Here is a 26,118-nt window from a genome sequence, read left to right on the forward strand (position 1 = left end):
ATCAACATTTATAAACCACAGGGTGTCTAAGACAATTTTTAGAAAGCTCTATAAGGTTTATAGAATAGTTTTGTTTTAGTTTGTTTTTTACAATTTATTATTTGAACTTTACTTTTTCGAAACTGTATAAAACTAAACGCAAAGAAACATTTTTGAAAAACTGTTCTTTAAATATCACACTTTATCTTTTACAACTTTAATTTGCAAAAGTTTTAGCGCTTGTGACTTAAAAAAAGTTAGTAGTAAAAGCAAAAGCAAGAAGGCTTTAGCTTTCGTGGAAACGAAACTCAGTTGAGCAAAAAGTTTACACAAGTTTTAAAAAGCGAAGTATTTGTGGGAAGTCGACTTAACTGCTTAATAATTCAAAGCAATACTGCCACTTGGCGCCGCCGCAGAGAAGCCACTGAAAGCTTGCTGAACTCGCTCTCACAGCATATTTGGTTTCCTGCTACGCGCGCAAGCCGAGAGAGAAAATAGTCCCTGGATGCCTGCGCGCGCGGCGGTGGTCTCCTTGAAAGAACCATTTTCAGGGCCTGGTGAAACCAACCAGTTTCGGACCGAAACATTGCTTGGTGTTTTAAAATGAGGTTTCATGCGCACAAAGTTGCAGTCGTCGTTTGGTTGATGACGTAAAAGCGGGAGCGCGCTCGACACGCTAAACTTGTTTTTGCGCGCTAAAACGTCACAGCTCTTTGTGAAAACTTTCTTGGCGCTAAAAGTGAAGATGAAATGACGCGCAATTTAATTTGCACTCACAGTTTTGAAATTGGCCAGAGTTATTTGGTGTTTATAAATTGCCCACTGCAAATAATGTATTAAATAAATTTGTACTTAACTAAAGTCATCTTGGCTACAGAGTAGCTAAAAGTTTTTTGAAATTTTTATAAAACTTAAGCTGCAAACATTTAAACATCTACAAACTCAGACGTTAAACGTAGTTTATCTCAGTTTTGCTGAATTGATTTTCTTCTCTGACAGCAAGTAAGTCACATTAGATAATGCTGAGACGGCGAAATGTAACAAGTTAAAGATATGACAAAACTATCGTTCGATTCTGTTTTGTTTCAAAGACACTTAAATGTATGTTATCTTTTTTTTTGTGTATACTAAATACAAAGTAAATAAATTTACAGTGAAAGGTGTTTCTAAATTCGATGTTTTGACTATTTAAGAGTGCAAATTTTAGGTGATACAAATGTTTTGCAATTATGTAATAGGTAAAGTTATAAAACGCTTGCCAGAGGTTTGTTAATACTAACAATTGTTTAATAGAAATAATGAATGTTAGTTATAAAAATTGTAACAATCTATAACTTATGATAATTATGAAGTATACTGAGGTATGATATCTAAATAATATTATAATTTACTGTTGATAAACACATGTCGTTTACGAATTTAATGTTTATCCACAAAAAAAATTTCAAGGCTATTTGTACAGGCTTAAAAGCTACTACACCTTTAAAAGCTTATAACTTTTCATATTTTGAAAAATAATTTTCTAACCGAAAATACAATTAAAGTTAATGCAAGCAATGTCAGGATTTTTATTTAAGCAATTTATTTTCTATTAAAAACACTTTTTTAGTCAGCAACATAAAATGAAAATACAAACTTTTTAAAATTTTTAATTAATTAAAAAAACCCAAAAAGATAAACACTTTATAGCAAACTCATAAAACTTTAACAACAAAAACTTTAAATGTAATTTAAAAGACTTTATACACAACGCATAGTAAAACGACTAATTTCCAGACGGCTTTGTAACTGATACGCCGGCGCAATTAAATTTTATCTAATATCAACGATTACGCAATGCTTCGAGCAGTTTGAAAGAAACGACTGGTGCCAAACAGGTTCGGCCGTTTGTATATATATATATATATATACTAGGTATAACTCTAGTTTTAAAACTAATTAAACTATTTGCTGTTAATAATTTAGTCTGTACTGTAGTACATAAATTATCATTTAATATTATACTGCGCGTAATGCGTATCTTTTAGAAATTAGGCGAACCACGGCTTTGTAGAGTATCATACGTGCTTTAAAAATTAAAACTAAGTTACTTTACTTTTAAAACAAACTAAATAAGAAAATAGCACTTATTATTTAAAAGCTTAATAACTTTACGCCTACATTCTTACTCATTACAAAAAAAATGAATTAGCCGGAAGTTTTTATAAAGTCTATATTTTCTTAAATATAATAAATAGCTTTGTAATCAACTAAAAAATAGTTCTGTTAATTGTTTTTTTAAAGATTAATAACGAGTGAAATCACTGACTCCGTTTTTTAAATTAAATTGGTCAAAATGTTTCTTTTTTTGTGAAGTTTTGAACACTAGGTTGCTAAAGCAAATCAATTACTTCTTAATTCTGTTTTAAAGCCCTTCTTTTACTACTAAAGTTATGTTTTTACTATTTCAATCTATCGCTGTGAATAGTGAGTTTTGGTAAAAGCGAAATATATAAACCCCTAAAAAATGAAAAAGCATGTGTAGTAACTTCCAAAGCTATTGAAGCAAGTTTAATAAGCTCCTAATAATGTAAAGCTTTATTTGTAAAAACAAAATGATCAAGATTTAAACAAAAAACTTTGAAATTAATATTTTACTTTTTTTGTAAATACAAACACATGTAATATTTATAAACTCTAGTTAAGGATCAATTTTACCATTTGACTTTTACATACTCTTATTTCAGAAGATAGTTTACTGCACTCCAAATGTCCACTTGTAAAAAGTCAGATTTTAAAAAATACCTGGAATCCTTAAAATATCTCGAATTTATAATTTCAAGCAGGAAAACCTGGAATTTTAAACAAAAATCACCAAAAAACTGGAATTATAAACAATTTTTACATGTAAAATAATGGGCTATGGTTGCTTTTAGGGGCGCATATAATACTTACTAAATTCATCTTTTTTAGAGGTACTTTTGACATTATATTCAATTTTTATATTAGCAGGGCTACACCCTGCTGATATTTACATTTATTATCAAAGTTGCTTTAGTACTAAACTTTATTTACTTTGAGAACAGGTCAAAATTGCACCAATACAAAATTGCAATTAATTTTGCACAAACACAATTTTGCACCAAGGGTCAAATTTGCACAAAGATACTTTTGCACAAAGACAAATTTGTACAATGGGACAAAATTTCAAGAAGATATTTTTCCTCAAAGAGGCAATTGTATGGTTGTTTTAATGCTGGACAAAATCTGACTGGACAAAAATTTTCAGCTTGATATTCGACTAAAATTACAAACTTGCTAAAACTTGAACTGGACAATTTCTAACTTAGTAAAAGCTGACTTTCAAAAAAATTTAACTTTCCAAAATTTCCTTTTAAACTTATACAATATTATAAATTAATTAAATATATATAATAAAATACACTTTTAACGTATAATACTAATATATAATAAAGAATGTAAAAATATTCTTTTAAACTTATAAAAGTAAGTATAATACTTAACAATATTATAAATATAACTAAATATATATAATTAAATACACTTTTAACGTATAAAATAGTACTAATATATAATGAAGGGTATAAAAATAAAAATAAACTTTTAAACTTATAAAAACAATTAACAATATTATAACAAAAAATAGTAATAACACTGTATAAAATAAATACTAACTAATACTATAACAAAAAATTGATAACACTATATAAATATACGAATTAATATTTGTTTACAAGTTTTTTTTATAAAATATAATGAGTAAAAAATAATTTTCTCGAAAAAAAATATAAAATCAATTGTGAAAAAAAATATTAAAAACTATAAAATATTAAACAAAATATAAAATAAAATTAACAAAAATGAATTATTTGATACAGAGTGATATAAAAGTTTGTCACCATTCTCTTATGAGTTTAGGTTATAGACCTCTTTTTATCACACTATAATTTATTTACTATTTCTTCGAATTAAAAATTTAAATCAAAAACTTTAAATAGTAAGTACTTGTTTTAGTTATATTTAAATAAAACAAAGTTTAAATTATTAAAAAGCCTTATTTTACTTTTAAAACTAATAATTTTAGGTATTGTATTAAAGTTTTTACAATCTTCTAAACTTTACCTTAAAAAACACCTAAATTCGCCTTTTCAAACTATATGCCATTACAAAAAACATTTTAACACAAAAAGTTGTTTACAAAATTTGTTGAAAATTTGTACATTTGTTGTTAGATGCAAAGTCTAGTAGTTAATTTTTTTTAGTGTTCTAACTAATGTATTAAAAGTTTTACGATCTTCTGAACTTCACCTCTAAAAAACACTTACTTTTGCTTTTTTCGAATATAAGCCAATACTAAAAGCATTTTTAACCAGAGAAATTTTTCCAAAAATTGTTTAAATTTTGCACAAATTAAATTAAAGGAATATTCTAGTAAATGAATGATTTTTGTTGTTTTTATCAATGTATTAAAAATTTTACCATCGTCTAAACTTAATCTTCAAAAAAACACCTATATATGCTTTTTTAAACTATATGCCTTTACATAAAACATTTTAACACAAAAAGTTGTTTACAAAATTTGTTGAAAATTTGTACAACTGTTGTTAAATGCATAGTCTAGTAGTTAATTTTTTTTTAGTGTTTTAACTAATGTATTAAAAGTTTTACGATCTTCTGAACTTCACCTCTAAAAACACCTACTTTTGCTTTTTTCAAATATAAGTCATCACTAAATACATTTTTAACTAAAAGTATTTTAACAAAAATCATTTAAACTTCGCACGAATTAATTTAAAGGAATAGTCTAGTATATAAATGATTTTTGTTGTTTTTATTAACGTATTAAAAATTTAGGTGTTTTTTAGAGGTGAAGTTCAGAAGATCGTAAAACTTTTAATAAATTAGTTAAAACACTAAAAAAAAATTAACTACTAGACTATGCATTTAACAACAGTTGTACAAATTTTCAACAAATTTTGTAAACAACTTTTTGTGTTAAAATGTTTTTTGTAAAGGCATATAGTTTGAAAAGGCGAATGTAGGTGTTTATAAAGTAGTAAAGGTGTTTTTTTGAAGATTAAGTTTAGATCATGGTAAAATTTTTACTACATTGATAAAAACAACAAAAATCATTCATTTACTAGAATATTCCTTTAATTTAATTTGTGCAAAATTTAAACAATTTTTGGAATGATTTCTCTGGTTAAAAATGCTTTTAGTATTGGCTTAAATTCGAAAAAAGCAAAAGTAGGTGTTTTTTAGAGGTGAAGTTCAGAAGATCGTGAAACTTTTAATACATTAATTAAAGCACTAAAAAAAAACTAACTACTAGACTATGCATTTAGCAACAGTTGTACAAATTTTCAACAAATTTTGTAAACAACTTTTTGTGTTAAAATGTTTTTTGTAAAGTCATATATTTTGAAAAGGCGAATGTAGGTGTTTATAAAGTAGTAAAGGTGTTTTTTTGAATATTAAGTTTAGACGATAGTAAAATTTTTAATACATTGATAAAAACAACAAAAATCATTCATTTACTAGAATATTCCTTTAATTTAATTTGTGCAAAATTTAAACAATTTTTGGAATGATTTCTCTGGTTAAAAATGCTTTTAGTATTGGCTTAAATTCGAAAAAAGCAAAAGTAGGTGTTTTTTAGAGGTGAAGTTCAGAAGATCGTAAAACTTTTAATACATTAATTAAAGCACTAAAAAAAAACTAACTACTAGACTATGCATTTAGCAACAGTTGTACAAATTTTCAACAAATTTTGTAAACAACTTTTTGTGTTAAAATGTTTTTTGTAAAGTCATATATTTTGAAAAGGCGAATTTAGGTGTTTATAAAGTAGTAAAGGTGTTTTTTTGAAGATTAAGTTTAGATCATGGTAAAAGTTTTACTACATTGATAAAAACAACAAAAATCATGTATTTACTAGAATATTCCTTTAAACTAGTTTGTGCGAAATTTGAACGATTTTTGTAAAGATTTTCTGGTTAAAAATGCTTTTAGTGATGGCTTATATTCGAAAAAAGCAAAAGTAGGTGTTTTTTAGAGGTGAAGTTCAGAAGATCGTAAAACTTTTAATACATTAGTTAGAACACTAAAAAAAATTAACTACTAGACTTTGCATCTAACAACAAATGTACAAATTTTGTAAACAACTTTTTGTGTTAAAATGTTTTTTGTAATGGCATATAGTTTGAAAAAGCGAATTTAGGTGTTTTTTAAGGTAAAGTTTAGAAGATCGTAAAAATTTTAATACAATACCTAAAATTGTTAGTTTTAAAAGTAAAATAAGGCTTTTTAATAATTTAAACTTTGTTTTATTTAAATATGACTAAAACAAGTACTTACTATTTAAAGTTTTTGATTTAAATTTTTAATTCGAAGAAATAGTAAATAAATTATAGTTTGATAAAAAGAGGTCTATAACCTAAACTCATAAGAGAATGGTGACAAACTTTTATATCACTCTGTATCAAATAATTTATTTTTGTTAATTTTATTTTATATTTTGTTTAATATTTTATAGTTTTTAATATTTTTTTTCACAATTGATTTTATATTTTTTTTCGAGAAAATTATTTTTTACTCATTATATTTTATAAACAAAACTTTTAATTGTAAACAAATATTAATTCATATATTTATATAGTGTTATCAATTTTTTGTTATAGTATTAGTTAGTATTTATTTTATACAGTGTTATTATTATTTTTTGTTATAATGTTGTTAATTATTTTTATAAGTTTAAAAGAAAACTTTATTACTATTTTTTGTTATAATATTGTTAATTATTTTTATAAGTTTAAAAGTTTATTTTTATTTTTATACCCTTCATTATATATTAGTATTATTTTAATACGTTGAAAGTGTATCTAATTATATATATTTAGTTATATTTATAATATTGTTAAGTATTATACTTACTTTTATAAGTTTAAAAGAATATTTTTACATTCTTTATTATATATTAGTATTATACGTTAAAAGTGTATTTTATTATATATATTTAATTAATTTATAATATTGTATAAGTTTAAAAGGATATTTTGGAAAGTTAAATTTTTTTGAAAGTCAGCTTTTACTAAGTTAGAAATTGTCCAGTTCAAGTTTTAGCAAGTTTGTAATTTTAGTCGAATATCAAGCTGAAAATTTTTGTCCAGTCAGATTTTGTCCAGCATTAAAACGACCATAGGCAATTGTGCTTGAGAGTAAAAAAAAAACAGAAAAACGATATACATAAAAAACAGGAAAAAAACAATACATTAATAACTAACTAAACAAAAAAATTAACTGACCAAGGGTAAGAATTAAAGGTAAAAGTAAAATTTAAAAATATAATTTATAAGTATTATTATTAAAAAAATAAATAAATTAGAAAATAAAAAATAATTAATAAGAAAATAAACCAACTGAGGGTAAGGGTCCGGGGTAGAAGTAAAAAAAAGTAAATAGTAATCAATATTAGAAAAAAAGTGAGATAAGTTACCGACTGAGGGTAAGGATTAGGGGTAACAATGATAGTATAATAAACAAAAAAATTAATTAATAAAAACAATTACACAAATAAGTGCAAGTTTTTAGTTTAAATGATAAGATTTTATTTCAAACATTTTCAGTAACATAAAATATTAGAGAATTAATTGTTTATGTTAGTTTATATATAACACAGTACCTTTATTAAAAACTTTTTTATTCTTTCAACAAAAAAGATGCTTGCTCATTGGAACAATTTAAAACTTATTAATTTTTTTTAGTCTAAAAAAGCATTTAATTAAATAGTTTTAAATCATTATAAATATATTTGCTAAAACGTTAACTTTTTTTAACAATGTACTTTTAATGGGACCATCAAGTAATGAAACTTCAATTAGACACATAAAATCTATCATATGTATGAATTTTTTTGTGTCACTAATTCTTTTATATTAAAAAACACATTTTAAACAGCTTTACAGTATCTTTTCATTGTTATTGTGTTTTTTAAGACAATTTTTACCTTAAATCCAATTTCAAACTAAAATTAGACCAAAAACCTCTTGTTTAAAACTTAAAGTAAATTCATACAACCTAGAGAAAATTTTCAGAAAATATTTTGGTAAGTGTTTGTAAAAGTACAAAGTATTTTAAATTAGAATCTTCATAGTGTGTATTAAATTTTGTCTAATAGAAATGAAGATTACATCAACTAATAACACAATTCCTTGAGTTATTATTTTTTCTTATAATTTTTTTATAATGATCTGCAACAATTTTTCTTTCAGAGATATCAACTCTTTATAATTTTAGTTTGTTCAAATTATTTCCTTCAAAGTTTTTCAAAAACTGCCTCATTACACTTGACAACTAACAGCACAGCTTTTAAATCTAATTTTACCACTTAGTACCATACATTTCAAAACATGTAACATTTATTTTACATAATATTTATCAAGTTCCTTAATTTTTATTTGGTCTTAAAAATTTATTTTATTGATACAACCCTTCAAGGAAAATAACATTTTAAAAAGTATTGACTTATGTAGGAAAAATACTTGTATACTTTTTTTAACCTTATTTTATTTTTATTAAAACTTCTATTGAATTTCATTGCTCTATACTTTTAGAAGTTTTTTTTTTAATATTTAAGTTTGAAAAAAAACCTAATAAAAAAAAAACAGATAAAAATAATTGTGCTATATGTTTTCAAGTGTATGGAGAATATTTTAGACAAACTTCAATGAAAATTCATGAAGTAGATTTTTTTTAAATTAATGAAGTTTTTGATGTTCCCTATAAAAATCAAATCCCTATAAGCAAACTCTTCAAGGATCAAAAAAGAATTTAAGATAAAATTATTTGAAGGTTAAAAAATTATGTCCTAAAATGATGATCTTTTTGATACTACTAAATAATTTTTTGATGCACATATTGGAGTTACTTATTTTTAGCACAACTGTTGTACGTATCATATGATTTGGAAAATCCATATAATTAAAGGCCTTTGTTGCTTTTTTAAATATCCAAGTAAACTTGTTCAGTAGTTGTGACATCATAAACAAATAATTGGTTTTAGCTAAAAACCTAATTGTTTCAAAAGTTACTGCTCCAGTGGTCATATCTTAAGAAAATTTGTATGTTTACTATTAGGAACAATTGTTTTATATTCTTTAAATTTTATGTTGACTCATTTTTTTTTAATCTTTGGATTTGTACAACATTTTTATTAAAATATCTAACAATAATTAAAATATGAACTAGAAAGTACTAAAAAGTAAACATAACAGTCTTCAATAGTACAGTGCTTCCTCACTTATTTGGTAATTATATGTAAGTTGTTTTAATTGTTTCCTCGTTAAACAAAATCAAATTAGCGTAAAATTGAGCTTGTGTTTTATTGTATGCACTGCATGAGATAAAAAGTCAGACTATTAAAAAAACAATAATTTGTCCTTGTCCAGCCGAAGGCTAATCCGACCATAACTACATAAAAAACTTGCTCAACATGGATGGATAAGTGATGAAGCACTGTACTGATAAAAAATTTCTCAACTATAAGTGCACTGCACCATTATGCTGTAACTTTTTCAAAAATAAGACCCTGGTTTCCACTTGAGCTGTTCTCTGAATAAAAATGTATACAGACTTATGTTTATACAAAACATCATGTTTATCTTTTCAATTTCTCTTTTCTTTTTTACCATTGAGCTTGTTGTTGCAAATTCTATGGTTGCAATTTAGATAGAGCAACAGAAAAGTGTAAAAGTTTAAATCTAAAGGAGAAAATGGTATATGATGCCAATGGTAACTATGGTTTATATAATCAATATTAGCAGTTTATTTAGTTGGTTTGAAAAAGTGCTATAAGTTTTTAAACTTTTTTTTAATTATATACATTTATTAGAGTTTCCAAAACACCTGGAATCCTAGAAAAACCTAGAATTTAAAAAAAATTGTAAAAAACCTGCAACTTAAACTATTTTTTAATGTAAAGTAATAAAATTCCAAACAAATTGCTCAGTTCCAACCTGCAATAATTTCCTATCCCTCACAATTCCCATCCAATAAAATCCAAGAACCGTTTACCAACCAAAGGTAAGGGTTAGTGGTAACAGTGATAGTAAAAATAAATAAATAATAAATAAATAAAAAACATATGTTAACAAAAAATAAATACATAAACAATTAAATTAAAAAAAATATTTGGGTAGGAATTGTTAATATACTAATTTCAAATAGATTTTAAAAATCTATCAAATAGAAAAAAAAATTTGTATCATAGATAGTTTATCAGAATCACACATTTAAAGTAGTATTACAGTGTTTTTTTTTATGTTTAAATACTTTTTAAGATAGTTTTTTAGCTTGATTTTTTTTTATGAAAAAAATTAAAATTATTATGAAAAAAAAATCAGAATACTTTTGACAACCCTGACTTATACTTATTGTTTAAGTTTCTTTTTATGTTGCAAAATGTTTAAGTAGTTCAAAACAGCAATTATAAAAGTAGTTGTACAGATATGGTTACCACTTAAGCTGAAATCCTGAAAAGACCTGGAATTTAGAAGAGCTTCTTTGAGTAAACTAATGGAATCAGATCAGTTAGGAAATAATTTATATACAGTTTTCATTCTACTTATTATAAAACATATTATAAGTAGCATTGCAGCACCTGTTTGATATTTTTATACTAATTTAAGAATTTTCCTTGGATTTAATTTGAATCAAAAAACATAAACTAAGCTTATAAACCAGGAAGAAATTTCTAAAAAAACAGTAACCACCCTGGTACAGAGTTGCCAAGCAACTAAAAATAATTCAAGCTAGTTTAAACTTTTTTTAAACTCGAGCTGAATCAGGCTTGTTTGATTTTTTTTACAAATCACAAGGGTTTTAGCTTCAATTTTAGTTTCCTAACAACCTTGTTTTTCTTAAGAGGTTTTGTTATTGTATGAGTATTTTAAGTACTTTAGTATGATTTGAAAGAATTTTATTTTTCGAATTTTGGTTTAAATTAGTTTTTTTTTTTTTTTTTTTTTGTAAATGCAGATTAATTCAGGCTAGCCTAATGATACTTGACTAGTTTTTGGTCACCTAGGCTTTCTTTTTTGCCTTGGCAAACCTGCGCAGCTTAATGACCAAAAAGTCTATTCAACATCATCAAGGGGTTATGGTAAAACTATTATGACTGAAAAAAAAAATATTTTTGAAACTGTTGTTCATAGGAAAAAACATTATTAAATGTTATTAGGTATAGTGTTTTTTTTATAAAAAAAAAACTTAGATTAAATGTAATGATATTTTAAATAGGATGATTATTTTAAATAAATATTTAATGTAATATTTTCACTAGTAAAAATTAATTAACATACGTGTTAAGTTAAGTTTTGTTTTAAAGTATTTATTATTAATAGAAACTAAAACATGAAAAATATTTTGGTAAAGCAAATTGAAGAAGGTGATGAAATCAAAGATATCATGATGGAATATTTCAAAGATGAAAATATGTTAAGTTTTTACCCAATTCCAGTTAATGAAAAGTGTGTGTTTTTGGAATGGTATAAAAAGGTTTAGTTCTATCTTTGTTACAAATATAACTTTTGTAAGCTTTATTTTGCTAAAATTTATAGCTTTTTTGTTAGGAAAAATATAAACTGATACATTTTGTTTGTCATTTTTATTTGATAATTAGTAAGCTTTCAAAAATTTTCCTATCGAAATGAACCATTTGTAAGCTTTTATTTTTTATGTTTTTAGTATTAAACTAACATTTTAGCTATATTTATCTGAAACTGAAATTTATAATAGGTTAGTTTTTTGTTATTTATAAAAGCACTAATGTTCTACAAAAAACAAGAATTTAGGATTTTCTTTTAAATTTTTAGCAAATTTTTAGAAAATAGTACCTCAAGGATTTTCAATTTTATGTAAAACCAAAAACCAAACAATAGGAATAATCATGGTAACTCATCCTACAACAAGTATTCCTCTTGACAAATCAAAGTTTGAATCTAAAAACTGTGAACTAAATCAAGAAGTTAGTTTATAATAAGTAGACTTTTGTTGTTACATTTTCGATATTTTTGTTTGACTGATTAATTTGTTTTAATAGCAAGTTTATAAACAAGGCTTGTATCAGGGTTGCCACACACTGAGGATACTCATCATAATTCAGGATGTTTTGAATTTTTGGAAGTCTCAAGATAACTCAGAGTATTATGAACAATTTATAAACTTTGACTGATTCAGGATGTTTTTTTTTGTAATGAACTCATGATAGTTTTAAGATTTCTTTTTAATTTAAGAATATAGTTTTTCAAAGTCTTGAATAAAGTTTTGTTGATCTAGTTTAAATTTTTTGTTTTTTTATTTAATTGTATTTTATTAAACATCAAATGTATAAGCATATATATACGGGTAGGTATCAAATACTTACAAAGGGACACTTTTTCACAGGTTGATTTTTATTTATTTTTAATAGTTTATTAATTTATAATTTTTATTAATTTATTTTTCTTTTACCATCACTGTTACCCCTAACCATTGGTCATTTTTTCTTATTATTTTTTTTTTGTTTTTAATTTATTTTGTTTTTTTTTTCTTCTTATTATTATTTTTTACTACCACTGTTACCCCTTACCCTTGGTCCCTACTTTATAATTAATTACTTTCGTTACTACCATATCTAAATTGTTTATTTTTTTACTCTTGTGCAAAAATGACTCTCCGTGCAAAAGTGTCCCTTTGTGCAAAAATTACTCTTTGTGTATGTTTAACTCCTCCCCTATATATACAGCTTTTCTTTAATTATAAAAAAAAACATGAGGTATAAGTAGTTTGCGCCAGAGGGTAAAAACTTTTTCTAAGGATTTGAAAAACTCAGGATGACTTGAAACAATTTTTGGTCATAAGGATAGTCTTTTCAACTAAAAGAGCGGCATCCCTGCTGTTTTTTAAAATTTTATTTTGCTTATAGACGAAAAGAAATAGGTTTATCTTATTTAAACTTAAATACTTTAAGTTATAATTATCTACTGGTTATTATTTATAAAAAAAACTTTTGTTTGTAATTTTGTTTGTTTAAATTGACATTATATTGCATAACAATTTATATTGTTCTTTGTAATTTTGTTGAAGAAATATAGCCTTCTTCTAAACTTTTTTTACTTATTTTTTGCTAAAGTGATGTGTGTTTTAAGTTTTCATTTAAAAAAATTTAAATTGATTAAAGTTAATGAGTCAATCAAGTTTAAAGGTGTGATATGTTTTAGGCCTCAGCTTAAGTTTTTTGAGTGTGTAGTAAGATGCTAGTGAGGTAAGAAATGTGCTTGAATCTAGAAAAAAAACGAGATGTAATTGTTTTATGAGCAAAATAGTAAAATGTTATTTATAATATTTAATAAACGTTAGTAATATAATTTAAGTTCTTATTAAATTATAAATTTAAAATGTTTCATTCAGGCTAGTTTGAACTTTTTTGAGAATTTTTTTTTTAACTCAGGCTGTTTTTTGAGTTTGAATTAATTCAGTTTTAATTGTTTTTATGTATTATAGCTAACTCATGTTTTAATATTTTATCTTTATTAATTTGTTGGAATTTGCTTTGATTATTTCACAAAATATTTAGTTTTGCAGCTATTTCTGCTTAAAAAGAACAAATTTGTTTTTTTAGCTCCTTATAAACATAAAGTGTTAAAGCATGTGTTTACAGTCCTGCTCTAAGTGATTAAAAAATAAAACAAAAGTATGTATATATATATATATATATATATATATATAAGCGAAAGGCAGTGGTTATTGGGATCTTTTAAAACTGTGCACAGTGTGAATCACTAAAAGGATGTGCTCATTAAATCAATTATGATTTTGTTTTTCCGCAGTAGATAATTCAAGTTTAAAATACCAATTAAATTTGTTTTCACAAGGTTTAATTGTTTATATGGTTGCATTACATAATAAAACTTGTCATTATTTATGTAAAACAGGTTGAAAATTAAAAAAAGTTGTTTTTATTGAATTTGATAAACAATTTTTTGTACCTCAAGACTTTCATGCGCACTCAAGGTTAAAGGTAATTGCATAAAAGATGCAACAGTTTTTTTAGATTTAAAAATAAATTCAAGCTGACTCCTTCTAGTTTATAATCACTCAGCATAGATTTAGTTTTATCTAGAAATGCTACTGATTTATGAGTTGTAATTTAAATTCTGTACTCTGATTTATACAGAATGGACATGCAAAGAAAAAAACTTAAAAAAGGCAACAAATTAATAAAATTTTAACCTGCAGTTTTTTTTTTCAAGTTTGACCATTTCATGGAGAACATGATGCCTGAGTGCGTTGGAAATTTCAACTACCTTTATATTTTGTCGATAGCGGTGAGCAAAAATTTCAGAAGACAAAACGTTGCAGTCAAAATGATTGAAAAGTTTGTATGTTAAAGATAAATTTACTTAATGCATAAAAGTTTCTAATATATATTGCTTTATTAGAATTTAAATTTTCTCTAGACTCTCATTATAGGCTGTCTTTTTAAACTTTGTGTATAAAGTTGTATTCTATATTTGTGTTAGAAATTACTACAGATCAGTTTTAATATTATGTAAATACCTGATCTTAATGTTTTAAATAATCTGATTACACCAGAACAATTTAGTTTTATTTCAAACCGTTTATTGTGTTTTCAGTTACTAAATTGCTTATATTCTTGGTTGGTATACTTTCTAGTCTTATAAAATATTTAATGCAGATGTTTTTCTTGTTGACATGATTTCATATGATAAGGATATTTCATAAAAAATTAAAAATTTTATAAACTCAATAATAATTTGTTCAGAAGGTTTCACTTTTTTTATTGAAAGAGCCAAAAAAATATTGGAATATAATTCATAGTATTGTTTTATTAACTAAAATATAATTTTAACATTCTTTTGTTGAAAGCTTATTTGTGCAATTGATAAACAGCACTTATAGCTATTTAAAAACTTTCATTAGCCGTTTTTACCCAAAATTAAACAACTTAAAGAAGTTAATTAACTACTAAAGAAATTAAATCCTTACCAATAATTTAACAAAAAATACTTATGACTAATTAAAACTTAAAACAAACATGATACAAGTTTTCACTTAAAATCTTAACAATACTATTTCTTACAACCTTTTTTAATTCATTACCTGTTTTAAAAGGCCTAAAAGTGGGATTACTTGTCAACTTTTGCTTATAACTTCTGTGAATACTATTTTTTCTAGAAAATGATAGTTGAGCAACTTAAAAATTTTTGACAGATGATACAAAAGTTGTTATGTTATCTATTAAAATTTACAACAATCTTTAGACAAAATGTTCTACTGAAAAAATTAAGCTAAATCTATATATTGAGTCAGCAGCCTTTTATAAGTCCCGGACTAACTTTTCTAAAATAGCTTACTCGCAGGACGCACTGTATAGAAAAACTATTCCACAGGCCACACTTATTTTAAAGTAGTTGAAGTAAAAATAACAAAATACATTTTAATAACCGAAATGATATAAAATAAGTGCTAGTAGAACACAAGTAAAGACTAATTAGCTGTTTAGAGTCTAATTGTATGTTTTTACCAAAAAGTTACTTCATTTAATTTTCTTTAAAGAAGTACGTTTTTTGCTGAAAACTACCATGCATAGACCCACAGGCCAAATTTTGCTGAACCCTTGTACTAGCCAGATAATTTTAAGTACTTTTAGCGCATGTAACTTTATCAATATGAATTACTAGGTCGTATCTTTTCAATTTCATTCAATTCAAAAAAATACTAACTCTATGTGACTTCTTATTTAGTTAGATTTAGTGTAAGTTTCAAATCCCCTAGTTTGTACCCAAGACCTTTTGTTTTCCTTTGCTCTTCTTTTGAAATCCCAAAACATCTAGTGTGAGCTTATAAGTTTGTATCAGCGGGCCATAATATTACGTGCTCAAGGGCCGCAGTTTACCTACACGGGACTGATTCCTTTTAAACTTTGTAAACATTTGCTGGACAGTTTTTTGTACTCCAGAGGCCGGATCCGGCACGCCAGCCGTTCGTTACCCACTCCTAATCTATAACATAATATCAAATCTAAAAACTAGTTTTGTTACGACCCTTATAAACTTATATTCAGTTAATCATAAATTAGAACACAATACCTGTTTTGCCACACGCTCAGGCTTAAAACTAAAACAAACAAAAACTTGTTTGAACTTTTTTGAGAAATGTCAAGTTGAAGTAAATTGTTTTTATAGAGTGGCTTTCATAAAATAGTTTTTTATTGTTTTTAAATTTTAAGTATTTAAGTTTGTTTGATAATATTTTATTCAGTTTTTGCTCATTTAATTTTTTTTCTTATAAACTCAGGCTAGACTTCAGTAACTCAGGTAACTTTTAGCGGGCATTTTTTTACCAAAGAATCGTCCTGTTGTACTCCCAGCATGTCTTCATACCTTAAAAAAGATAAAATATAAATCAATTACTCAAAGAATATATTCAATACACATCTAATCATTAACCGCTGTAACATTGCTAACACATCTTGCTTTGAGAGATTAAGAACTCTTAACCATAAGTTTTGAGTTGTATAAAACTAAAATTCGATCTCAATACTCTTTTCAAACTGGTAAGCAGTGAAATAAAACTGATTTATTTTTTGTAGAAAAAATAACAAAAATTACTAAGAGGAATTAACTTAGAATGTTACATGCAAAAATCACTGTTTTCATCAATCGATTAGTGGAACACACTACCTAACAAATTAGTTTAATATGAAAAAGTAAAATAACTCGGTTTTAATCGTAACATTTTTGATTAAAATGTAGTATTTTATAGTAAAATTTAAAGTGAATTTTTTTCGTTGGTAATCATAAGATTGCCCTAAAAATTTTGAAACTAGTCTAAACACTACTTTTTCAGTTCTAAAATAGACCAGGACACTTCTTTTATAAATTATAATTTTCTTATGTTTACTATTTTTCGTACTTGACTCCTTCCCTCTTAAAATAATAATTCCTTCTAAATATATTAAGATTTTTTTGTTTTTACTGTGTTTGAGGCAAAGATTTTATAGTCTTGACTAACTTTTGCAAGCAATTTTTTGACCAAAAACTTTTGTTCAAAATTCTGTAAAAAGTTTTGGTCATTACATACATACTTAGTTTTTATCAGTAATCATCTAATTACTTTTCTGTAAATGATTTTAGTCATGCTTCGTAAAGTTTGTTGTAAAAAAGTGTTATTTTTAATTATAAAATAATCTTTGATTTAAAAAAAAATCTTCCTACGTTTTTTTAGTGCTTTTCTTTTGTTTAAACAGCACAGGTTTCAATGCCTAGCTCCAACTTTTGATTATAAATTACCGATTCAATTAAATTGATCTGCTTATTTCCATTAAAGTGTACCAGAAAATTAGAAAATGGAGTTAAAATTTTAAAAACTTTTACATAAAAGATAACAAACTGAAAACAAAAACTTATTTTAAATTTTGTTTTTAAAAATTAGAACTCGTTTGTTGTTTGATTCTTGTTTTAATATACAGGGTTGCCAAAAAACCTGGATTCCTGGAAAAACCTGGAATTTGAAAAATTTTGTAATTAACCTCAAAATTAAAACAATTTTTACATGTTGAGTAGTGAAATTTTAATTAAACACGAAAAATATACCATACACATAATAATTTTTGTCATCATCAAAAGATTTTTTTCACAAAAAACAAACATATTTAAAGTAGCTTTAAAGTATCTTTTCAATGTTGTTATACTATTTTACACATTTTTAACCTTAAACTTAGCTTTAAACTAAAAATAGACCCAAAAACGTGTACTTTTTAAAAACTGGAAGAACATTAGAAAACCAGGAAGAAATTTCTCAAAAAGATTTGGCAACCCTGAATATAATTTTATTTATTTTAAACAAAAATTTCATTTCTATTTCCTAAAGATAATTGTAAACGAAATATATTTTAAAATAATTTAAGACTTATACTACATGATATAGGACATAGGTATTTGTTGAAACATAATTTCAAAAATGATGTAAATTACAAAAAATCAGCCTAAGTAAATAGATATTAATTACATATTTTGTAGTAATACTTACTCATTCATGAATAATGCCTTTCAAATTTACTTTTGCAATCCAAATTCAATATATTTGAAATAGAACTTATACCATTGTTTGTTTAATTTTTTTCTATTTATAAGTACCAAGCACGTAGCTTGGTACGTTTCTGCAAATCTACAGAAACGTAAAAATTTGTGCAAAAAACTCGCTTTTTTTCGATTATTCTGCTTTAAAAACCTTGTTTCTTTAGCTTCAAATATTCGTTTATACTTAGTTTGGCACTCCTGAGAAATAATTTTATTTTTACGGACTCTCTAGCACTTTTAGTGTCGTAATTATTGAACAAATTGAATACATCTAAATTGTATACAAATAGCTTGGTGTAAAAATCTATTATCCACTAGCAAACTATTGTAAAAAAATCCATTTCGAGGCTGTAGATTTGGTTTAAATGATGTGAGAAAATTAAAAAAAGTAAGTGTGAGAGAGGATCTTGTACTATTGAAATGTTTGTTGTGAGTTAAAAAGAACTTTACATTTTTTGAAGTTTACACTTTTTTGTCTTACAAAAGAGAAAATACAGATAGAAGATATATGAAAAGATAAATTTTAGTTAAGATGAACCTTAAAGTAAAGTAACATGAAGAATTAACTTTTGTTTTAAATCAAATTGACTCTCTGACTTGAATGTTTTAAGATTAAATCCCTGTGATTGACAAATATACAAAAATGAAAAACTTTTGTAACAAAGATAATAATCTCTTTTCCTGAAGTTTTATCAAGAAAATTAAAATCTATTAAACAGGGTTCGTGCGCGTCAGGCTAAATCAGGCTAAGTCAGGCTAAATCAGTTTTTTTTTTTTAAGTTGAAAAACGTCAGGCTAAATCAGTTTTTTTATTTAAAAATTTGAGAATCTCAGTTTTCCTCAGTTCAAATGCTTGAAAATCTTTGATTAAAACAACTTGAGAAATCTTTTTATGATCAAATTGATATGTGTTTTTATTTCTAAATAAAGATATAGTTATTAAAGATAAAATCAGTCAGTATTTGTAAAAATAAATGCTTAAAACCTTAAATTTTTTTAAGAACCTTCATTATTTTATTTTGAGTAGATTATATATGTCATAATTCTAAAAATTCATAAAAAAATACAATTTAAATATTACAATATAGTTCAACAACCTCTCTGTTTGTTTGAATTTGTTTGCATTAGCTATGTTTTTCAGAGCTTAGTGGTTGAACTGTTTTAGTTTCTAATTTAAAGGCTTTATACCAAATACTTTTTAGATTTAAACTCTTAGCAGTATATTCATATATTTTACTGTTTGTTTAAAGTTATTGGAGATATTCACAACACCAAAACTAAGCTTTAAGATATAAGTACTAGGTTTTGTGGGAGTACAAATTTTAGGTACAATTCATTTTTTTTACAATAACAAAATTTTAAACGTTTTTTCAAATTAAAGTGTAGGCTTTTTAAGTCTGATACGACATCAACAATGACTGTATTTATTTAGAGTTTAGGATTTATAATTATGTATCAATTTTAAGTATTAGTCAAATTACTATGATAAAACTTAGTTTAATTATTTTAATACTCGTGTAAGCGTTTCATTTTAAATGTTAATAACACACTACAATGCACGTCGTTTTATTATTAATCTTCTGGTTATAATGTTTTTACTTAGTGCTTAATTAAATTGAAGAATTGTGTTTAGTAATATATATTAAGTTTCTACACTAGTAATAAATTAGATTAAACACTTATTTTAAAACTAATCACTGAATTTGTTATGTTAAGGGCATAGGGGGGGTCAATCACCTTTTTCACAGTTTAGTCTTATTTTATTGAGTTGTAACTAAGCTATGACTTGCTTTCTGCATACTTTTGAAGCTCAAAATATTTTTGAGATAAAGCTGGTTGAAGTCGGAAACTATAATAGTACTAATCAAGCCCCTCATACCTAAAATGACTTCTAAAGGGTATTTTCCTTACTTTGAAAAAATGTCAGGCTAAATTGGTCTCAGTCAGGCTAAATGAAAATAAAATTCGCGCACGAACCCTGATTAAATCACAAAAAATAACACAATATGACAAATAGCTTGCAACAAGAAAAAGAGTTGAAAAACTCAATAATATAAACATTTTTTTAAGAAAAAGATAAATAAAATATATTTTTTTATGTTTTAGAACTTTATGTTTTAATTAAAACTTGTTTTAAAGATTTTATAAATGCTTAGTAATTAAAAGTTTTTATTTTTCAGATTAGTATAAACAACTTATAGTTTTTTTATTGTATTATAGAACTTTATTTTTCAAATAAAACTGGTTTTAAAGATTTTATAAATGCTTACCTTAGTTAAAGTTTTTATTGCATTTTTTAGCAAAGTTAAAAGATTTAAATTGTACATTGTAGCCACACACTCAAAGTATTCTGGATATTTCTAGGATATTAGAGTTTTATTTTTCAACTCAGGCTGACTCAGTATAGTTTTTTTATCTATGAAAAACTAAGGAAATTTTAGATTTGTTAATAATGTCATAACAGATGTTTTTCTAGATTTAAATGAGATTTTTCTAGCTAGTTTTAATAAAATTTTATTTTATAAACAATTTTGTAAAAAAAACATTGATAAATTTTAAAACTTAGTCTTATTTCAAAAATTAAGAATAAAAATTAAAAAAATAAAATCCCGGAATTGGTGTTGGTTATAGGGTAGAGCTGTAGTTAATACCTATTTTACTTATATTGTTATATTATTTGTTTACAATGAGTTTGTTTTTTATGCATATTGTTTTATTATATGAAGATTTTTTCAGAGTTTTTGGTTTTATTCCCAACTTTCAAAGGTTTTTCATTATCTCTTTTTTTTATCTTTATATTAACAGTTTTTAAGTAGTTTACAAAATTACAAAAAATTAATTTAGTACATATGTATTTTCTAGTTATCTTTACATTTTGAAAATTGTTTTTTAGTTTTATTTGTATTACTACTGTAAATTCGGTACACTATGTGTGAATTTAAAAAAATTTAGTCGTTTAGCAGATTTTTAAAACTAAGTTTAAAAGTTCAGTTTCCTAAGGTTAAAATTATGCAAATATCATTTGAAAGTAAAACCAACCACTTGATACCATTGACACTCAAAACTATTTACAAAGTCAATCAATCTGTAGTTCAGTTTGTTACAAAGAGTTCCAGATAAGTACTTCAAGAAAAAGCTCTTTGAATGATGTTTTCAGACAACTATGTAAAATATAAAGTTTGTGTCAACTTGTTTTTAAATATTACTGTAAATTTTATTTTTCTACAAGCATTGTTGTTTACAATATGAAGATTTTTGTATTTTATATTTTCTTTAAATGTATCAAGAATATGGATTGTATCTGTTGTTTTAAAATAAGTTTATACATTTTAGAGTAGTTTACTAAATTTTAAAAATATATCAGTTTAATTTTTAAATCTTTGTTTGATAAATGATAAAAAGTTTTTAAAATAAGTTTTATATAATTTTTTTAATCTAAGTTTAAAAAGAATAAGTTAGTACTATTTATTTTAACAAGTGTATAGTTGTACAGTGCTTCCTCGCTAATCCGGTCCTCGCTAATCCGGCCGTTTTTAGTCGAGAAGTCGACTTATTTACTTTAGCGTTTTTAGCGTTTAATTTCATTTTAATTCGAAACAGTATTCAATTTACTTCATATAAGTATGCAAGCAATATATCGTTACGTCATAATAAAGTATCATTTGTATAATCTTAAGTTTTTTTTTCATACCTTTCCCGTTCAGTTGTAACAAACTTGTTTATTATTCATTTGCAAGTTTTCTGTCTTTGCTAAGCAAGTTACACTTTAATATACTACAATCAAAATATCTGATAAAAAAATGGATAAGACAGCAAAGAAACGAAAACGCGTTCAACTAACAATTGAAAACAAGTTAAAAGTTTGCGAAATGGCAAACAATAATGTGCCTAAAGCTGTTATAATGACCCAGTTTAACATTGGTAAGTCAACTTTAAATGACATTTTGAGAGGCGAAGAAAAGTTCAAAAAGTTTAAAGCCGAAAAGGAGGAGCTAGGACTTATTGGAGCTGCTAAAACGGCAAAAAAAAGTAGAGGGAGGCGTCTTTGACATGCTAGACAGCGCCCTTTACATTTGGTTTCGTCAGGAACGTATTTTTGCAATATTTTGTTCTTATCCGGCCAAAGGCAAATCCGGCCGTATTTTCAAAAAAATCTTGCCCAACTTGGCCGGATTAGCGAGGAAGCACTGTATTATAAATTCATAACAAGTTTAAAAAAAACTAAAATATTTTATGTTTAAAAATCTTTATGTTTGAATTTATTTATATTATATTAATGTTTAACATACAAGGTTTGTTGTTATTTAACTAAGTTGTTTTATTTAACAAGTTTGTTTTGTAAAAAAAAAGTTTGATTATTTTTTACAGCTTTTATTTACCAATTTATTTTTTAATGAGAAAGTGTTTTATTCTTTTTTTACAGCTTAAATCTTTATGCTACCAAAGCTAGTAATAACATTTACAAAGACGTGTACTCTTCCTTTCTTTATGAATTATTTTTGACAAAATAAAGTAATTGTACATCTGAATTTTATCTAATGTTGTGAACTTTTTAATTTTATATCCTTTTTTTTTATTCAACTCCTAAAATTTATGATTTTTATTTTAATAAAAGCAACAATTTTTGCAAATATTTTCTGAAGTGGGTAAACTGTTTTCAAAGTTATATATTTCAGGCCTATCAGTAATACTATTAAAGTTAAATTCTTAATTAATATTTTTATTTTAAATGAAAGGTTTTATATGCTCATAAAAGTTTCAACACATAAAGAATTATAGGGGGTCAAGAGCAGTACAACTTGCCTTGTTTTCAGTTATTCATTGTACTTCAAAATTCTATTTATTTTTAAACTTTTAACAAAACTGCACACTTTCATATAAAATTAAAGATAGTTAAAACTACTCTATTCCCGTTATGACATTATTCTTGATTTTTTTTTGCAGATTCGTAACTTTTTAGAGCTAGCTACGTCCCTGATAAGTACTAATATGACCTTTGTTGCTATCGGCTAAGTATAATCAGTAGATATTTATAATTAGTGTAGTTAAAGAGTATTCTCAAGGATTTTTTATACAATAGCCAAATAGTCATATACTGTATTTTTTTAGTATTTATTTAATTTCAGTAATTGTTTGTGCAAGGATTAATACGTAATGTTTTTTATATATTTAATTGTAGTTTTGAACATAGACTTTTTTTAAATAGTTCTCCACATCAATGATCCTTTGAGTCAAACAAAGTTATTCATCAGATTCAGTTTAACTTATATGTTTAGTCACAAAATAGTTATTATTCTTTCTTTTTAAATTAAAGAAAAAAATAATTTAAAGTTTTTAATTTCTTAATAGTGACGTAATTAACTGTTGTAAATATTACAGTTTCACGTATATAAAACGGTTTTACTAAATTATACTTTTAACCTAAAATTTATTCTATGGACTCTTGTTTTATGATTAGTTTAAAAGTAAACATGTTCATATTTGGGTATATATGTGAAATTAAAATCAAAAGCTTGTCTAAAAATTAGATTAATATTAAAAAATAAAATTATTTTTTCTTTAATATAGCTTTGAAAATAACATGTACTTAAAAAACTACAAATAAAACAAGGTTTAGAAATATAAAGTTGAGTTACAATTTTTTTATACTTGTCTTAAATTGTTGTTACTTTTCAGGCTTGAGGAGGTTGCAGTTAGTAAAAGTTTCGGCGCAATCATACTGCAGGCCACATCGGAAAAATCTCGAAATTTGTTCTTGAAGATGGGATACACAGTGGAGAAAGAAATAGTATTTGCTGATCACGTTTTCAAATCTGGTAAAAAGGAACTCAGCAAAATGGTCGACACAATCCATAACAGATCTTCTATCATGATGAAAAGGCTTTGAGTCATGACAGTTTCGTCTAATTAAATTGACATTAAGTAGACTTTTATAGTATATATTTTTGATTTTAGTAATTTTATATTCTAGGAGTTGAAGCACGCAATAGTCGTTCTGAATTATTTTTTTATGAAATACTTGTTACTGCTTTATTATGTTGATTAAAAAATTAAATTGTGTATATTTACTGTTAACATAATACTATTAACTTTTTAGTTCATTAAAAATCTTTCATCCAGTTTAATTTAAAAACTTTTGTGTTACTTATAAGTTAAACTATTTTCTATAAAACCAACTCTTACTTTTTCAATATTTGTTTTAGTACCTAATAACTCCTAAAAGTGTTTTTTTATTATTATCATTTAAGTTTTGTGTTTATTACAGAAGCACTAAGTTAGCTGTAATAGTTGACATAATTAAATAATGTTATTTTCAAAAAATTTTTATTGAAAGTTTTATTTTATTTAAAACACTTTTGATTGTAACCCATAAATCTTAATTTATAAAAGTGACAAAACAAAGTTTTCCTCTTAATCTATTTTTTTACAATAAATAAAAATAAACTGACATTAATATTAACATTGACAAAATTTTTAATTTTAAAAGACGTGTTAATGTAGTGTTTTTGTATAATTTTCATATACTTTTTTTTAGTTTAATTTATCGTCTGTATATTAATTATTACTTGCAAAAAAGCTTTTTTTACAATAATTTTAATGTTAAGGTCTTGTTCTATTTAAAGAAATTCCACAATGCCGAGTTTATGCAAATATATTACTAACTCTTGACAGTTTATAGACAAAAGTGTTTTTTTGTAGGAATAGACAAATTAACAATATGTCTGCGTTTTTTCTGTGGTTATTTAGCAAACTAAATAGACGTTGAAGTTTTTAGAAAATAGTTAATTTATAAAAATTTATTTATTTTAACTAAAATAATAGATTGTATTTGATATTTAGACAGCTTCGTAGTAATCTAACACTTTAAAATTTTATTATTTAAATAAACACAACTACACTGTTTCAACGTAAAGCGGATTTTAAAATTGTAAATCTGTAGTAAAATAATAATGGTTAAAATGACAAATATAATACTCTGTCAAATTATTTTTTGACTCAATGGTTTAATCTTATACTTTCTTAAATGTAAGTTTAAGTATAACGTAGAAAAAATTGAAATTTTAAAATTTTTGTCGGTTAATAATTTGTTGAGTCGTTTTTAATTAAATTTCTCATTCATAAATGTTTCATGCTTACAGAGGCGATTGACTATTACTACAAAACTTCAGTATAAAAAAATTCTCAGTTAATATTTGATAGTTATTATAAATTTTAAGTAATTTTAGTTTTAAAAGAGAAAACTTTTTTAAAGTTTCATATATAAGTTTACTTGAAGCTTTTAAAATAGTATAAAAAGTTTCAGAAAAAATTAAAAATCTCCATTTAAATGCAGTTTACTTGTTAAATGCATTCTATTTATTGTTTCGAATTAGGTTTTTAAAGATTTTTATAATTCTTCAGGTTCTGTTACACACATTGTTCTTAGAAAAACTGGTAGATGAACGCTAAAATAAACTAAAACTGCGATCGGCAAGCATTTTGTGTTTGCGGACCAAATTTGTAAAATAAACATGTTCGCGGGCCGAAGTCGAATTTTCAGATCTTACTCTTGATAGCAGACCAAAATATTCAGTAGTTTCGAATTTCCCGTAAATTAAACCTAAGACCTTTTTTTATTTTGATCTTCACTTCAAACCTCAGAATATCTAGTACGAGTTTCCTAAATTTTCTTTCGCCGGTCACATTTGCATCGTCAGAAGAAGTAAGTTAAACCTTTCTTATGCCGCACCCAATTTAAAATAAAAAAATGAACACATTGCCGACCCCTGTTCTATAACGAAGTAGATTGAATAGAAATCATAAGTTATTTATCTAAATTCGTTACAAGAAAAAAGTTTTATTCCGAAAATTGTTAAGCAGAAATTATTTAGAAAAGTTGAAGTTATCTGGATGGATCCTTATCAAAAAACAATTAGGCCAGATACTAATTTGTGAATCACTGTTTTAATCTATTTTTGTTTTGTGTCTAAAAACCAATGAAAATTAACAAAACATTTAA

The 26,118-nt window shown here is 24.8% G+C and overlaps 1 protein-coding gene across 2 annotated transcripts; it reads left to right on the forward strand.

Annotated features, from left to right (window-relative positions):
• The first annotated feature begins 11,389 nt into the window (after nt 1-11,389).
• On the forward strand, nt 11,390-24,327 carry LOC145847252 (uncharacterized). 2 transcript variants are annotated; one of them, XM_082953546.1, is made up of 4 exons: nt 11,390-11,532; nt 11,916-12,001; nt 14,268-14,392; nt 23,796-24,327. In XM_082953546.1, the coding sequence occupies exons 2-4, from the start codon at nt 11,924-11,926 to the stop codon at nt 24,004-24,006; spliced, it is 414 nt and encodes a 137-aa protein (XP_082809672.1). In that variant the 5' UTR covers nt 11,390-11,532; nt 11,916-11,923; the 3' UTR covers nt 24,007-24,327. The 2 variants fall into 2 exon arrangements, with proteins under 2 accessions (XP_082809672.1, XP_082809671.1); XM_082953545.1 differs by lacking the exon at nt 11,390-11,532 and having other exon boundaries at nt 11,865-12,001.
• The last annotated feature ends 1,791 nt before the right edge of the window (nt 24,328-26,118 follow it).

The sequence above is a fragment of the Thalia democratica genome, chromosome 1, assembly GCF_965202585.1.
Source record: "Thalia democratica chromosome 1, ktThaDemo2.hap1.1, whole genome shotgun sequence".
Taxonomy (NCBI): domain Eukaryota; kingdom Metazoa; phylum Chordata; class Thaliacea; order Salpida; family Salpidae; genus Thalia; species Thalia democratica.

Excerpts from the sequence above, each read along its gene's own strand:
- LOC145847252 (XM_082953546.1), top strand. The coding sequence starts at position 11,924 with ATGGTAACTCATCCTACAACAAGTATTCCTCTTGACAAATCAAAGTTT. Across the intron at positions 12,002-14,267 it reads ACTGTGAACTAAATCAAGAA|TTTGACCATTTCATGGAGAA; the intron begins GTTAGTTTATAA and ends TTTTTTTTCAAG. Across the intron at positions 14,393-23,795 it reads GCAGTCAAAATGATTGAAAA|GCTTGAGGAGGTTGCAGTTA; the intron begins GTTTGTATGTTA and ends GTTACTTTTCAG.